This window comes from Lipotes vexillifer, unplaced genomic scaffold (genome assembly GCF_000442215.2).
Source record: "Lipotes vexillifer unplaced genomic scaffold, Lipotes_vexillifer_v1.1 scaffold1230, whole genome shotgun sequence".
Classification (NCBI taxonomy): Eukaryota; Metazoa; Chordata; class Mammalia; order Artiodactyla; family Lipotidae; genus Lipotes; species Lipotes vexillifer.
The window spans coordinates 607,312-625,311 of record NW_006781442.1 but is presented as its reverse complement, the minus strand read 5'-3'; the positions used below and the strand labels follow the sequence as shown (position 1 = coordinate 625,311).

At 34.9% G+C, this 18,000-nt stretch overlaps 1 protein-coding gene across 5 annotated transcripts in view; it reads right to left on the bottom strand.

Annotated features, from left to right (window-relative positions):
• Window positions 1-18,000, bottom strand: part of QKI (QKI, KH domain containing RNA binding) — a 135,591-nt gene that overhangs the window by 32,455 nt on the left and 85,136 nt on the right. For all 5 annotated transcript variants that reach the window (XM_007454746.1, XM_007454748.1, XM_007454749.1 and 2 more), the window contains exon 4: window positions 4,038-4,181. In XM_007454746.1, coding sequence (XP_007454808.1) covers window positions 4,038-4,181 — 144 coding nt within the window. The remainder of the gene's footprint in view (window positions 1-4,037; window positions 4,182-18,000) is intronic.

The window sequence follows — 18,000 nt, the reverse complement described above, 5'->3', positions numbered from 1 at the left end:
TGCGCCATAATTTGCAGACTCCTACAAGAGCTTCCTTTCTTTCACCTTGTGTTCTTTATTCTGTTTTAAACAGGGCAGGCCAGCAATCCTTATAGAATATTAATCAGATTATGTCATTCATTCCCCTCTCCTTAAGCACTCCAATGGTTTCACCCATTCTAGACTAAAAGCTGAAGTCCTTAAAATGGTTAACAAGGGCCTGCACAATAACTAATCAATTGTCTTAATATGTACATGAGAATATTAAGACCAAATTAATTAAAAGCCGGTTTAGATACTCTGTTACAAAAGGCAAAATAAATGGGGATTTATAGCATATTACAGTATCAGTGTAGCAAGAATAAAGGAAACAAAACCATCTGATGACAGAATTGGCAAATGAGTAAATTAATTTAATATACAAGCTCTCTGTACTGATCAAATCTATGTTAAAGTGATGTGAATATACGAAGATAAGAAGTCATAATTTCCCAAAATTCTGTATATTTATAAGTACATTAGGTAAATGCTAAACAAAGACTGCAAGAAGTTCAGCCAAGAAACTTAACAGCCCAGTTTATTTTGAAAGGCTCACAGGAAAAGTGTGAGAATTATGATGTGAATAAGAACAAGCATTAAAATGTCATCTGAAGAAAGTTTTCTAATTATAATAAACCAGTTCAACACACGTCTAAAAGCCTAAGGTTTAGATATATAAAATCAGTAATTAAATAATCTACTAAAAAATACCATTTGTCTAATTATGAAGTAATTTATCATAGGGTTATATTAAATTAGTAACTGCATCATAGAAGTTTAATTAAAGAAAGAAAAATTTATAGAAAAGCATATAGCAGCACATTGCAATTCGGCCTAATAACAAAAATGATCAACATACCCTGTCTTAAATATTTAGCTAAAATTAGGAAATAGTCTATATTGTAAAACTCCGTAAGAATCATGAAAGCTAGTTTTTCCACCCAATTAACTTTTAGAACAAAGCAGTTACATAAAACCAGAAATCACAAATGCAGAATCACAATTCCCTAATAATTCCAAGTAACACTAATTTCCTTATAGGGTTCACTTAAAATAAGAAGGCTATTACCATATCAAATCTTGACATGATTGTTTCTTCCTATATAACCTTTGCTTAATGTTCTACCTATATACTCAGTAAAATTCTACCAGTTTGAGGATTTCCCCATAATCTTTTTAGGAGGAATGTTTTTTCACTCATTTCCTTATACTGCATCCTAGTACTTGAAAAGTCTTTCTCCCATTTATAAGCTAACTTGGAGAGAACCAATACTTATAATACATGTGAAATTTTACTTTATACTTATATGAAGCCATCAAAAGTCCTAAAATTAATTATTTCATAAACATTTTCCTTCTCTGACTTTAAAATTTTTACGACTACCCATACTTTGTTTACAATGAACAGCCATTTCTTGAGTATACAATAAGGAATTTCAGAGCGGACAACTCACTTGTTACCCCACTTCCAGAGGAGTGAAATGGCAAGTCACTGATAATCTTTATATGATTTATTTAAAGAAAAAAAAAAAATCACTCGTACTAACTTATGAGAGAATGAACTGAATGGGTTAAGACTAAAAGTGAAAAGACAGGTTATTTTAACTGGGTTGGCAAGAATATATGTCTTCAAGAAATACTTTTGGAGATAGACTTATTAATACCTCAGCAGTTATCAATACCTCAGCAGTTGGTTTCTGCCAAGGATGACCTAAGTCCCCGAAGATGATCAAAATCAGGGCACTGCTCAATAGTCCTTTTCTATCAGTGAGTATGATTTGATTTTCACAAAATGTTTCACTGTACTTATGACAGTATATTGAAGATCTCAAGAATGTGAGGAGGTATGGTTCAGATTTATGGAAATGAGATTAAACAACTGATTAACTGTACCTACAATGAAAAGGATATTTTTACTAGATACTTGATGGTAACAGATTTAGACTTGCCAGACTAGTTATACTATATGTAACTAAAGAAATGACTCTTCTCTAGTTATGCATGGTTTATTCTGTGATTTAAGAAACAAAAGAGATTAAAATAAATGGATTACTGAAATCAAAGAAACATCTGAAATAAAAATGGTATTATCCAGGGTAAACAAGTTCGTTAGGTAAAACATTACGACTACAAATGAGTGAAGTGTGATCAGCTCAAAATCCCTATTACTTTTGCAGTGAAATTAGAAAATGCTAAGGTTTCTCTGAGTTCTTGTGCTTGCTGGAAAAATGGGGGGAAAAGAACTTACTTTGTAAGGTTGTTTTGAAACCCCAATTTGAATTTAAAAAGTTTGAACTCTAAACATTAAGTTATGTGTGGTGTTATGTAAACTGATGGAGACACATTCAAATCATCAAAATTATTAGAAAAACTAGAATTATGTCACAAGGAGCACAGGTACAACCTTAACCGAGATTTATTAGCCTTATCTCCAGATGTAAAATACAAAATGGAATATTTCTTACATTTAATTATAAAATTTTAAATCAAGCACAAAGTCTACCAACTCTCCCCTCCACACCCCCAGGTCCCTTAGGCCAGGATTAGATATTTTGCTATATAACATTAAACATAATAGGCACAAAAACATTACACTCCACACAACTCTCTTTCTACCTCTTTCCAAAAAAGAACTTATTCTACATGGGTAGGTAAGAAACATTTATACTGAAATAATACAAAGGTAACCCCATACTTTAGCTATAAATTCATTCTGTAAATGATATGTAAACTGAATCATATTCCCCACAGAAACAATATGAAACTAGGGATTGTGTACCTGTTCAAAATGTGATCATAACGATTTAGAATTTTTGTTACAAAAAACTAATGTAAAAACTCATCTAATATAAGTATTTTTAAGAACCATGAGAATTATTATATTCACATTTTTGTGATTAAAGGTTAAAAAATTTAGTAACACCCAGGGTTTGAGACTGTGTTGAGAAACAGGTATTTTCAGATAACACTGGCATGACTACAAATTGGTACAAATTTTCTGGAAGGCAACTTAGGAATTTTAATATGAGTAAAGTGCTAAAATTTAAAATGCACTTTATATGGAGTGGAGGATAAGATCACTGAAGATGAAGCAATAAAAGAACTGAGAGGCCAAGAGTACTGAAAGGATCATTTACATAAATAATGAAGTCTTAGGGGAAAAAATTTCAACTCCTTTTTCTGCTGTCCCATTCTTTCTTGAACTTGAGCTAATCAGGCTTTTAAATCCACCACCCAAAAATCTGTTTGGCAAGGTCACCAATGACTACTACTTGCTAAATCCAGTGGTTAACTCCCCATTCTTATCTTAACTGAACAATCTTCAGCAACAAACTTCTCTTGGCTTCCAGGACTCCACACTCCTGGTTTTTCTCCAGCCTCAGTGACTCCTCTCCTTGGGGACTTTTCTTATGTCACCCTCCAAAATTCCTTTTGGTGTCTTATCTACAATCCCTAAGTATGAACTTCAATAGTTTTTATTATCTTAGAAATATTAAGTGAGTTAAAAGTGTGAAAAGTGCTCAGAATGGTGCTTGGTACATTAGTAAAAGTTAGCTCTTATTTTTCTAAAAGAAAATCTTACCATATTACAGGAAAATTTCACTATGAAATATTAACCTTTCTGTGGTAAACAATGATATATGCCAGGAGAGTACGTGGAACCCACAGACAACTCAAATAATGTACTCCCACTAACACAGCTCACCCAACATAAGTATTAATTTGTACAGACTTCTGTACACCCATTACTTGCTTGCAATGAGAAACTGATCCAAAAAAAGAGAGAAAGCTTTCATCACCTTACTTATTGATGATGCACCTACATTCCTACCCTATAATAGAGTGATGCAAAGGTAATAATACTTTTGAAAAAAACAGGCCACTAATTGAGTTTGCTCCCCTCACAACATTCCCTTTACAAAAAATAAACAGGGAACAGATTTTCCCATTTAAGGATTGGAGCAATGTCTATGTTTGTCTATTATTCTATAGTAAATGATTTGGAAATTATTACTTACTGCAGGTACCAGTAATTTCTTCACCTCTTCAACGGCTCTCTTCAGTTTGATCTCTGCTCTGTTTTGAGCATCTTCCACAGTGATCAGTACATGTAAATCTTCATTGAGATGCTCCCAATTAGGCTTGCCTCGATTTTGCTCCTCCTAAAAAATTTACAAAGCATACTATTACAAATGTTTCTTTTCAAAGAGAGAGCACATCTTTCATGATAATAACCTGCTGCAATTACTAAGCTATGCTCGCATTGTTTTGCTATGACATTATAAACCTTTTAAATTCTTCTCTTGGCAAAAAGCTTGAGTGTGAGACTACTGGGTATTGATAGCTAATTCAACAAATATTTGTTGAGCACTTACTATGTACCAAAAGCATGGAGCCAGATACTAAGAGTATAAGAGTGAACAAGGCAATCACAACCCCTGCAGTGCTCTTATGTACTAAGAAACTTATGTATAGTGTCATCCTCAGGTTATCATGAAAAGCGTGTTATCATTCCTATATTTTACTTATGAGTAAATACAAGGTCATCGAGGTTAATTTAAGCAAGTCACCTGTCAAGGTCAACTGACGAACACCTTGCCAATTCAGGAACTGAACCAATATTTTCATTCTAAAATTCACCAATTTTTCCATATCGTTACAACTACTTTTAATAACATTGGCTGAATTCAAGATTAGGAAAAGTATTTTGCCAACAGACACTACTGTATAAGACAAATGCCATTTGTTTTAAGCATTTCAAGTAGTAATTATAGAACCATTTCATTATAAAAATAATCACAACAAGGAATAAATGTGAGAATAGTCTTAACTGTATTTCTAACAGACCTTACTTTGAAAACAGTGAACTATACAGTTACTCTTTAACTATACCATCTTAAATACTAGTTTTAGTAGAGAACATTTACGTTTCATTTCCTTGGTAGCTTCAAATAACTTAGTGAGCCCCAGGCTGAAAACACTGCCAAGCTATAGGGAGGTTTAGAAGTAGAGTTGGCCATACTTCCCTTTCACCTAAGATATAATAATTTCAGAACCATTTCTTGCTTCAAGCTTTAGAGACAATATACAAATATATTTATAAATATTTCATAAATATGAATTCTTCAAAAATTAAAAACAATACAAATTTATAAATAAATATAAGAATGGCATAAATAAATGCATATGGTTCAGTGCCAGGTATCATACATAAACAATAAACAATACCTGTTGTTGAACTTTCCTCTTTAAAGATTACTATTTACTGAACTGTGAGATTCCAATCAAGGAAAATAAAACTGGTATAAAAAACAGCTTTCTACTACAACTCATATGTTTGCAGAGGCCATGCTAGGAAAAAATCTATGGAACTCAGCCAATAGGGATAGAAATAAGTTCTTAAAGTATACGCTTCTGCCTGTATTTTCTGTTAATATCATTAGTATGAAAATGCACCCAAATGTTGTGAGGGGAAACGAGAAACAAAACAAAGCACACCAACCTATGGTAGGCCATCTATGTGTTCCCAAGGAGTAAACTCAGAGATACCACAGTATGCTCACAGGGGTACCATGGGGTACTTGAAATTTCAAGGGCAACAGCAATAGTAGATGCCTGTCAGATACCATGCAAACTTCTAGCTCAAAATACTGGACTTTATCAATATTAGATCACGCTATATTCCTTGTGATGATGTCTTATCTTTGCGATGCTAGGTTTTCAGTGGTTGCTGTAAAAAAGCCAAGTCCATGCAAAAATCAATGTGGAACAGGAAAACAGGGTGGTAGTGTCCAATCTGATTCCCAGGTTTGAGAATGTGAACAGTGCCCAAGAGAAAAACAAATCCCATTAATAAATAATGTGGCTATTTATAAATAAAATAAATTTTTTTTCAGTTTAAGTTGTTTTGATAAACTAATTAAGTTGTTTGGAAGTAACTATTTAATAATAAGAAGAAAAACTATGAAGTATTTCTTTTCACCTAGGGGACACCATGAAAAACTGACAGACCCGAGGAGTCAATGAGTCAAGAAACTGGGAACGTCAGTCAGGGTTATATGTGTGCCAAATATAAAATGTGTAGATATACCTCTACTGTGGCAATAAAAACCAATTTTAAAATCCAGAGTTTAATTTTTATGTTGAAAACTGTTGACGATATTTTCTCACTAAAATTTGTATTTTATCAAATTTTTATAGATAAATTTAATAAAGTTCCTTGTGTGTGTGCGCGTGTGTGTGTGTGTATGTTTATATTTTAATGAACCTGTAGGTGTCTCTACATCTGTACAAATAAGGGACGTCTGCTTCAGGCCAAGATAAAGGAACACGAACAAGACTCTGTTGCCTGAAACAACCAAAAAAAAAAAAAAAAAAAACCAGGCAAAACAAAACAAATATCAGTCCTCAAGTCTCTGGACCTCAGGCAATAGGACAGTGAGGCTGAGAGATGGGAAATCAATGAAGTAAGACCCATTACTGTCCCAGCTCCCTGGCCTGGGAATCTCTAGGCTGTAGCCCTGGGAATGGTGCCAGGCTGCCTCTCTGAGTTGAGACGACTAAGCTTAGCGTCCTGGGAGACCAAAGCAGCTAGAGCTCACCAAAAAGAATACTGGAAAGAGCTGCACAGAAAGAGAACTCTGGAGATCTGCACAAAGTTGACTCAAGTATTCAACTGAACACTGATCAGCGCCTATGTGGGAAGAAATACCAGAGGCCAGAGAACGAACTAGCCAAAGGATTCAAGGTAAAAGTGCCAGGTTCTCACAAAGAGCCAGACGGGAAAGACTTCATGATATACAGACACTGGGTAAAGTGCACAGAGGTCTTGCCTCAGTAGTGGAAAATAATTAGTCAGTAGCCTGAACACTTTTCCAAATACTGCCTAAATAAATCTTAAAAGCAAGATCTAAAAGGATCAAACTGTTTCCAATTTAACTGTGTCCAGAACAAAGCCCAAGAATAACTACAGGAATATGTCCCCCCAACAAGGTAAAATTCACACTATCTGGCATCTAATCAGAAATTAACAGGCAGGGACTTCCCTGGCAGTCCAGTGGTTAAGACTTTGCCTTCCAATGCCTGGGGTGCAGCTGGGTAGCTAAGATCCCACATGCCTAGGGGCCAAAATACCAAAACATAAAACAGAAGCAATATTGTATCAAATTCAATAAGACTTTAAAAATGATCCTCATCAAAAAAAAAAAAAAAAAAAAAGAAGCAATATTGTATCAAATTCAATAAGACTTTAAAAATGATCCCAAAAAAAAAAAAAAAAAAAAAAAAAACGTAAAAAAAAATTAACAGGCAAAGGAGAAACATATATAAGAAAAATCCATCAATGGAAACCAACCTAGAACTGACACAGATGTTATAATTAGTAGACAAAGACACTAAAAAGCATGTGTTTGTGGTATTATTAATGCATACAGATACTAATACAAGGACAACTGAGGAACATTTATAATCCAAAATATTTTAGAAAGGCCTAAGAATGAAAATTAAAATCCTAAGTGACTTGCCACAGAAATTTTTATATATGGGGAAGACAAAAGTCCGAGGATTTAAAAAGGAACGGATATTATTTGCATGACAGGAACAAAGAATAAAGCTGCAGTATAATGTGAATTGTGCTTTATCGGAGGAATAAATTTTTGAGTTGTACAACACCTTGGTAAATGATACTCTTAATAAATTCATCAACTTAGGTGCCTGTTAAAAATACAAAAATAGAAGAAAATTATACCTACCCTAATGTTTGCTTCAAAACAAACAGTTTTGCTTATGGTTTCGAAAATACTTATAGACAAAAAAGTTGAAACTAATGTAGTCATGTATTTTCACTCCTTCCTAAAATTCTTCTAAAACACTGTACAGTTTAAAATGCACAAAATCACAAGGAAGAAGAAAATGGGAAAGGAAACAATCTGGAAACTAGAAAGCAGATGGCTAAGTTGTCAGGGACTTAGCTAACCCAGGCAAGAAGAAACCAACTTATACTTAGAGCCTCCATAAAGGCTTAGGAAATTGGCAGCAGTAAAAGTCGGGGGGTAAGGGTGGGGCTAAGACTGGAAAACTGAAGGAGCAGCTGAATCTCCGCATCCCCTATCCTTAAACTAAAGCTGGCTATCTAGCACTCCCTAATTTCTAGCAAAAGACTAGAAATGTATTCCTAAAGAGTTCCACTTTCTAGAACTGGGTTTTGACGGGCAGCTGACAGGATCATTTACACAGTGAAGGCTGAGGTATCCAGTCTTTTCCCCCACTCCACACCCAGAATGAGGACAGCCAGCCCACACACTGGAGGCAAGAAACTGGAAGACCTTTCTCTGGAAAGTCTGGCCAACCCAACAACAGGAAACCACCTGAAGAAAGCAATCACTGGGCAATGAGAAGAAAAACTCAAAAAGACTCAGAGAGTTAAGAGAAGATACTGCATCTCTGAAACAAGTAAAAAATGCTATGAAAAGAATTCAAAACATAAAAAGGAACTCTTGAAACTTAAATATGATAGTAAAAATAAAAAACGTTGATAGAGGGGTTTGAAGATAAAAACTGAATTCTCCCTCCAAGTAGCAGCAAAGACAGAGATGGAAAACGGCAGAGAAAGAGTATAAAAATTAGAGGACTAGTCCAAGAGGTCCAAAAACTGAATTACTGATGTCTCACCAAGAAAAAGAAAGCAGACAGGAGAAAAATCATCAACGTATTACATACTTTTAAAACAAAACTGAATGATAAGAGCTTCCAAATGGAAAGGGCCCCATGAGTTCTCACACAATGAAAGAGTGAGATGAAAACTAAAAAATGTGTCACTAGTAGCAAGGTAAGCACAAAATGCAGCAATAGAGAATAAATACCTAAAGAATCTCTTCAAGAGTAAGAAGTGACTGTGGGTGGTGCTGGCTGTTAGCAGAGGATGTTTTCTACATCAGGCTCTATAGAATTACATATTTTTAATCTATGAGCATATTAAACTTCATTTTAAAAAAGGTTTTAAGATCATTCCACTCAGAAGCCACTTTTATACAACTGTGGCCCATTCTAACTCAGCAAGAGTTAATGCCTTTAACAGTGAGTTTGAGCCTAGTAATTATTCACTACAAATATAAGTTCTCCCTGTATTTTCTTTCTGTTTTTTTAAACAGATAATAAAGGCAACCTGGAATTAGCAAACACTACAGAAGTCAATAAAACATATCCATAAAGGTTCTCTTTCAGCTATAAACAAACAAGAGATAGAGTAAGATTATAGGGTGTCTACTTCTATATCCCAGAATACCTGCAGTAAGAATCTACTCCCCAAATTTCTCACTTTAATAAATAATTTGGGACAAAGAAAAGGATGAAATGAAGCAGAGAGGACTGACGGCAAAATGGAGACACACCAAATATGGTCTTGGAGATTCACCACCAAATATGGTCTTGGAGATACACCAAATATGCTCTATCTCCTAGAAATTGTGGTTGAGGCCTTTACTTATTTTTACTGTCATATTTGAAATAGTATTTCAGGAATAAACAGCTGAGAAACTGATGGGGAAAAAACAGCTCATTACAAATTATTTTAATTTCTGTTTTACAGTCACCAAAAGCATTTTATATAATGTGCCACCAAACCTTCAGCAATAAATAATATGGGTTTTTTGTATCCACTTATTAGCAAATTTACATTTCCAGCACAGTCCTTATTTCTAGACCTCCAAATTCAACTGCCAACTTGACATGTGTGTGTCACTGTCTCTAAAGCACTCTCAACTCACCATGTTCAGCTCATTGCCTCCCTTCTGCAAACTAGTCCCCAATTACGTCTCAGCTATTATTGACCCTGAATGAGTTTTCTGAGTCAGTGTGAAGTTTTAATACTTGAGGACAAAGACCAATTGGTTTTGAAGAAAGTCTGAAATGCAGTTATCAGCTTTCTTTTGCCTTGACAGAGAGGCTGCTGTACATTCACCCATTCATTTCAATCCACACTAACTTCAGGTGCCATTTCTCGCTTACATTCACTCCGCGCTGTCAATAAATTGGCCCATTCACAAACATGGATCCTGATACCCACAACTTTATGCAATTTATCACTTACGTCCAGAATGCTCTCTTTAATATTTACTTTTATTTATCCTTTGCTCTAAGTGTGTCATACTATAACTGATAGCTATCTGTGCACTGTCTTTAGCTATTAGATTTACTGAATTGAACGACTGTGCTTTTATTATTGGGGAGCATCACTGAAATCAAACACCAAACTGTTTCCCCACAGTGCTCTCCTGTATTCATTATTACTGTGTCTGCCTATATAAGCCTCCAGCCTCCCTTGATCATTTATCTTTGTTTCTGGGCCTGCTTCTTTTTGACCTCCTATTTAAGTTGCCAGTTACAGTTGAAAATCCTTACCCCTTATCTTTTATTCTTGTTCTCTTATTTCTCTTCTAGTCAACTCACTCAGACTCTCTAGCATAATACTCATGAGCGCTGATTTTCATATCCCACAAGACAGTGCTGTTCCTTTATTCTATCAGCTCAATATTACCTTGTTTCAATATATCAGAAGAACGGAGTAAATAAGGGTCAGTCTTTTTAAAACTGCAAGACTAAAGTTGTATCTTAATATAACAAATGATATAATATAGCAAAATGATAGCAAAGACAAGTTACTCATAAATAATTCCTGTGTTTAAAAAAAGTTCAAAGCTCAAAACTGATGACCTTGGTGTTTTTTTTATTTAAGGGAGTCTGAAACGACAAGACGGCATTCAAGGAAATGGAATGTATCTTTATTTAAATAATAAATTAAAGTTTAATAGCATATAAAACAGCTCTATAATACCATTCATAACTGATTATGAAACAGACAGACACATTTACCAATAATACTTTATTATGGTCTATATTCTTGGCAAATGTACTATAGAGAAATAAACGTCAAGTAGCTCTTAGTCTCTCACGTGATGATAAAGAAATTCAGAAATGAAAATGATGCTATTACCCAAGCTTTCATTAAACACTTACTGTTTGTCGAGTACCACACTAAGCAATATAAACACATCACCTCACTCAGTCACCCTAACAGCCATAAGACTGAGGTCCTATAATTCTCACTAACATGTTAATGAGGAGTTTAAGGCTCATAAGGTTTGCCCAAGTCATACAGACAGGAAGTGTTCTACCAGGGAGAACATTAGAGCCTGCAACTCTCAACAACCAATTCCTAAAACATTGACATCACCTACATGAGAGCCCTGAAATTAAGTAAATTGCCTTAAAACAGCATCATAAATTAGTGAAAGAGCCAGAAACAGAACTCTGAAGTCTTGACTCTCTAGAAGTTCTTCTACTTCACCATTTTACCTTTAAACATTTTTTTATGTGGAATTTTAAGCACACCTTGTTCTCACAGAATTTTAGAGCTGGTAGGGAATTTGGATACAGATAAAGAAACAGATTATCTGGTAAATTTATTTAGTGTTTTTTTCCCCTAGTTCCACGTCATGTTCTCTTTCTCCGTCAATGAATTCCTGATAAAGTCACATGAAGAACAGTATCAACAACTGGCAGAGAAGTACCTGGTAAAACAGATTTCTCACACCTACAGAAACACTTTTTTTCCTAGATGAGAGAAATGCCTATCAAATTTCAATGACACAAATATACAAAAATGATAAACCTGTGGCCACTTAATACACAATTCCTCCACTCACTAAAATTTTCAATAGGGGAAAACAAAAATCTTGTCTTAATACACAATGCATACATCCATTTCAGGGGACTTTGCTGGTGGCACAGTGGTTAAGAATCAGCCTGCCAATGCAGGGGACACAGGTTCGAGCCCTGGTCTGGGAAGATCCCACATGTCGCAGAGCAACTAAGCTCGTGCACCACAACTACTGAAGCCCACGCGCCTAGAGCCCGTGCTCTGCAACGAGAAGCCACCGCAATGAGAAGCCACAGCAACGAACAGTAGCCCCCGCTCGCCACAACTAGAGAAAGCCCGCGTGCAGCAACGAAAACCCAATGCAGCCAAAAAAATAGTAATAATAAACCTTAAAAAAAAAAAACCCATCCATTTCATTTGCTATATACAGTGATATACAAATATTAAGTAAAAAAAAAATTCTCAAAATTTGAGAAACTACCTGTTTTTGATTAAAACCAAAACAACAGCCAAAAAAACCTCGATGAGTCACTGACCTCTGAAATTTAAAATTATGTTCTAATTACAATATCTGTTTGAACAACAAAGTAATTATAACATGAAGCATCAGAACACACTGATTGCCCCAACCTCTGCTGACAGACTCTTTTAATTATACATTTGTAGTCAGGCAAATGAGCACAAGACTTCTTCCCCTACTGTGCTCTTAATGTGAAAGTTCATACTCCAAAACCACCTAGAAAGGAATTCTAAAGTGTTACATATTTAAGCAAACGAAGGTTCCAATAACACACTTATGAATATATACATCTCAAGCCAAGTGATAAAGCCTAACATATAACTATCCCCAGTTGTACATACAATCTTAAATTAGTTTAAGAAACGTACATTGAGGAACATTTCTTAAAGGAGATTACACATAATTAAATTGCTCACTGACTGACTCTAGTTATAAAGTTGACTTCAAAAAAAGTTTCAACTTGAACTTGAGTCCATCAACCATCATGTTTTCAGAGCAAGTTATTTTCTAATAATATATAAAAATTAGAACACTTTTACATTCAGTTTGTGGAAATCATCATCTAGGAATGTCTTTATAGGCAGCAAGCATTCAACAAATGCTTATTAGCACAATGAAATATTTGCTAAATTCAAAGAACTTTTAAAGTTTTATGTCAAATATTTTCCAAGTTACTAACCAAAGGACTATTCTCAATATTCTTCCTTCATAACAAACACCTAACTCCTACAAATATTGAAAAACTGTCACGCTAAGTCCTCATTCCAATTTTCGTATATTAATTCCACTAATTTAATTGTAATTACTGTATTTTGAAACTCAACTTATGTATCACCAGTTATGGCCAAATAATATTGGTCTGTCCCAATCATGACCAAAATTAGTAAACTTTCACTAGAGCAGAGCCACTTACAGTACCCATGACCATTTGGGAAGCTAAATATAATCTTGATAATGCCATAGTTAAGGCTGAAAAGACTGAAATAAATATATGCAAAGTTTCCCATAAAAGGACAAAAATGATCAAGTGATTTCTAATTGCATTTCCCAGCAAGTTTAAATATCAGTGGCTGCCTAATGCTTAAAAAGAAAAAGAACAAGAGTAAGAAGAACTGGCATGAAATCCTCTGGGCTGCGTTTCTGTCGCTAACAATCACTCATATAAAAGTAGTTACTGTCCGTGGAAACATGAAATGCTTCCACATATAGCATTAATAGAATCATTTCACTATTCATATGTGAAACCTTGTACTGGATCTTATTCATTCCCCCATCTAGCAGACATAAAGATTATTAAAGGCATAGAAAAACAACCATTTGTTTTAAAATGTGATGTTTTAAAATATTAAATTGAAACATTTACTTGTTGACAGCACACTAAAGAAAGAAGATTAAAAATAAAAAGGACTACCATTTCTACTTGTGCCCGTTTCCTTTCCCAAGTCATCAAAAATCCAATTTCAGAAATCACCTCAATGGAAATTTCTCCAGGTTCTCTCAGACAGGATGTTTCCTAGATTCCCATTCTATCATTTGTTCTTTTGACTTAAGTCTTATGTACATTACTATCTAAAAAGCTCCAAGAAGTCTGGATTCACTCAACTCCCCTCTCTTTGCACTGACCACAATAAGTGCCCCATAACTATTCAATATTTACTAGATAGAGCACAGCATGAGACACAAAAATGAAGCCACAGCTAATATTATTAACAAAAAATAACATACATAGGGCTTTGTACTCAGCATTTTATATCCATAAAGTTAATCCTTTTTGAACCTTAGAGGTAGATATTATTATAATACCTACTTCTCATTCGAAAATGACAAACTAACGGGCAGAAACCTGACTTACTCAATGTCACTCAGCTATACTGACTTCAGATTATACACTTCTGCCTTAAAGACTTTACAACTAACAGTATGTTAAGAAGACAAGAAAGGTTAAATATTTAAAAAACAAAAAACCCCAAAAGATTACAGTTATTTCACTCAAAACCATAACAAGAAACAAGATGAACATTTTGACAAATCTACCTACAGGGTAACTTGCTGCCTTGAGCAAAAATCATCACCAGGTCTAGGCATGGTAACTTTAAGGAGACAGTAAGTGAATGGCAGCACATAGTTCACTGTCACAAACTTTTTCCTGAGGGAATTTATTCAGAAAGTAAAATCTATAGATATCCAAAACAAAGGAAAACAATTATTTGTTTTAGAATACCTTTTTTTTTAATTTATTTTTTTATCTATTTATTTTTGGCTGCGTTGGGTCTTCGTTGCTGCGCACGGGCTTTCTCTAGTTGCGGCAAGTGGGGGCTGCTCTTGGTTCCAACGCGCAGGCTTCTCACTGCGGTGGCTTCTCTTGTTGCGGAGCACAGCCTCTAGGTGCACGGTCTTCAGTAGTTGTGGCTCGTGGGATCTAGAGCGCAGGCTCAGTAGTTGTGGCACACAGGCTTAGTTGCTCTGCAGCATGTGGGATCTTCCCAGACCAGGGCTCAAACCTGTGTCCCTTGCATTGGCAGGCGGATTCTTAACCACTGCGCCACCCGGGAAGCCCTAGAATACCATTTTTAAATATGATTTTTAACATCCATTTGATGATAGTCTAAGGAATTTATGATATTACACTTACTAGCCACTTACTAGCTGTTTAATCTCAGGCAAAGTATCTGAACCTTGGTCTCCTCATCTGTAAAACAGAGGTAAGTTCTAAATGTGTTATGTTTGTATAGCACATAGAAGAGTAGCTACCATCTCATAATTGATGTCAGCATGGTTTGAACAGGCTTCTATTTAAAATCAAAGAGTAATAGAAGATTACAGGAAATGACATAAATAGGAATATGGGGAAAGGAAGACTGAACAATAGCAAATAAAATAACATGATTAGAAGTTGTAATTTAGAAAAAAATTGGAAAAGTACTTTGGGGATAAAGAGTACTAGCTTAAGAAATCTATTTTTTAAATTAACTTAGTCAATAAAAATATATTAAACATGTTAAAACAAAATCATTTCAAAATATAATTTTTAGGATACAGAAGCTTAATAAAGATCCACCTGTAATCTCTGAGGTTTCAGACTGAAGAACTCAGCTGATCAAAGCACTGGACTGCCTTCTATATAGGGTTTGGAATTGAAACAACATGTAAAGGAGGATGACCACAGCTTCCCAGAAAGAGGAATAAGCCATGATTATTCCACGAGCTCTACAGAAAACAGACTAAGGGTAGTAAAAAGAATTTATAAAAATTTAATGAAATTGAAAAGTTCAAATACTTCTTCCATAATATTTTCCCAAGTCACCCCCTCTATGAGAATTCATCTCTCCCCCACTTTGCTTCCTTCCATAGAACTTTATGGCTTTATAATATACTTAATACTATAACAGTCTTCTGCATCCGATACAGAATAATAAGCCTCAAGACGGCAAGACAGTTCTCCTTCTTTTCTGAATTGCTCACAATGCATTTAAAAATGCCTAAGTAAGAGTTTGGTACCTAACCAGTAGCTTAATATTCTTCTGTTCTTCCACCCTACACAGATCCGGACTTGCACTTCTTTTATGATATTTTTATCAGTTTCTCTCAAATATTTATCTCTGTATTTGTCTTATTTTATATGTATATATTCTATAAACTAAATGCTGTGTCATATATACAAACATACTAGTTTCTCAACATATATGCATGCTACCATAATAAACACAGTACAAAGTCATTTAAAATGCATTATTAAATTCATAGTAGGCCTTTTATTTTTAATAAAATTATTTATTTATTTATTTGTTTTTGGCTGTGTTGGGTCTCCATTGCTGTGCGCAGGCTTTCTCTAGTTGCGGCGAGCGGGGGCTACTCTTCGTTGCAGTGTGCGCGCTTCTCATTGCAGTGGCTTCTCCTGTTGCAGAGCACAGGCTCCAGTATTTGTGACACTCGGGCTCAGTAGTTGTGGCTCACAGGCTTAGTTGCTCTGGTGGGATCTTCCCAGACCAGGGCTCGAACCCGTGTCCCCTGCACTGGCAGGCGGATTCTTAACCACTGTGCCACCAGGGAAGTCCCCACAGTAGGCTTTTTTAACATCATTATGCATTTTCTTTACTCAACACATGCTAAACTACTGTCCTTATATGTTAGAAACCATTTCCCTAACTCATCTGGCAAAATGTTTTGTATATAGTAAGCACCATAGAAATATCTGGAATTAAATATTCCCTACCCCCCAAAAGTGAACAAGGTACATAATATAGTGAGGAAAGAACACAAACTTGAATGCCAGCCTTATTTCAGTACCATATTTCAGTTATCTCAGTAATAACCTTGACTAACTCATTCATATATTCATTGATTTTTTCAATAAATATTTATTAACTTTTTCTACTATACAGAAGATACTTTCCTAGTGAACAAGGTTTATGCCAGGTAACGGACAAACATGAAAGCCCCTGAAGAGCTTAGAGACTAGGAAGGAAGACAAACATAAAATAAGTAATAACAGAGTAACTACTTACACCTGAGATGAGTGACAGACATCAAAGTTCACTGTGCTATAAAACCGCATACTAAGCCTGACTGATGGTATCTCATGAAATTCTATTTCCTCATTTGTAAAGGTTACAGGGTTGCAAGGATTAAATGAATGAAAGGGTGTTTAAGACAGTGACTATCTCACAGTACCTAATATTTCTGCTGTGTAAGCTGTGTAACTCCTACTACCCCTACTCCTTTCCTAAGTCTTCTTAAAAGATGGCTTTCCAGCTAACAGGGATTTCCCTTAAATCCACTGCAGGACTTCCTTCCTGATATTATGTTAACATAAATAACCATCAGGAAAGTCACAGTTCCTCAATTACAAAGCCTCAAAATTAAAGCCACAGTAAAAATAAGAAAAAGGTATAATAATAATAAAATAAATTAGGAATTAATCAACAATTCCTCTAGATTAAAAAATACAGGTACCCACCCCCAAATACCTGGAATGCCATAATTCTCTTCTTGGTAGTGACCATCAACCTTGAGACGTTTTAGAATTAAGATTAGAATGATAAAAGTAAATAAAACCCATGGTTAACAGTCTTTGTGTGTTTATCTAAAATATCTGTAACATTTAAAATTATCTGGCATATTTAAGTATCTTAAGATTACCCTATTTCAACTAAAAGAGATGTAGATGGGAACCCACCACACACCCCAGAAATTATAGGAGGGATGTGTCGGAAACATCCACATTTTAAAAAGCTCTACAAAGAGTTCTAATACACCGCCAGATAGTAGTACGTATAATTACTGTGAATAGCATACCTCTACACTTGTTGGATAGCAATTTGGATGATACAATGTCTGACGGTGATCAAAAATTCAATTCTGAATTATCCAAATGGTTAATGTATTATGAGCAAAATTCTTTCTTCTCCTAATATTCCGAAGTGTTAATACATATTTCGCATATCCATACTTCTCAGTGGATAAAAAGCAAAGATAACTTTACTTGATTAGAAGAACTAGGTGAATCCAGGGTTTCATGTTTTTCCTATATCATACTGCCTATCATCCAAAACCTATAAAAATCCAAGACTTTTCTTCTTTTATTAAAATTTGGCTACCAAGATATAAGAAATGATATCTTTCTTATAACCCTTCAGTATAATTCTATTAGCAAGACATAAGCATAAAAGTCATATGGTTAATTAATGCAGAACAGCATGTTATGTAATGAATTTTCCTTTTAAAGATACCAAATATTTTCACTTCCTGTGGGTACTTTTGAAATATAACCAATCCAGAGTAAGACTCTGACATGCCAAAGATGTTA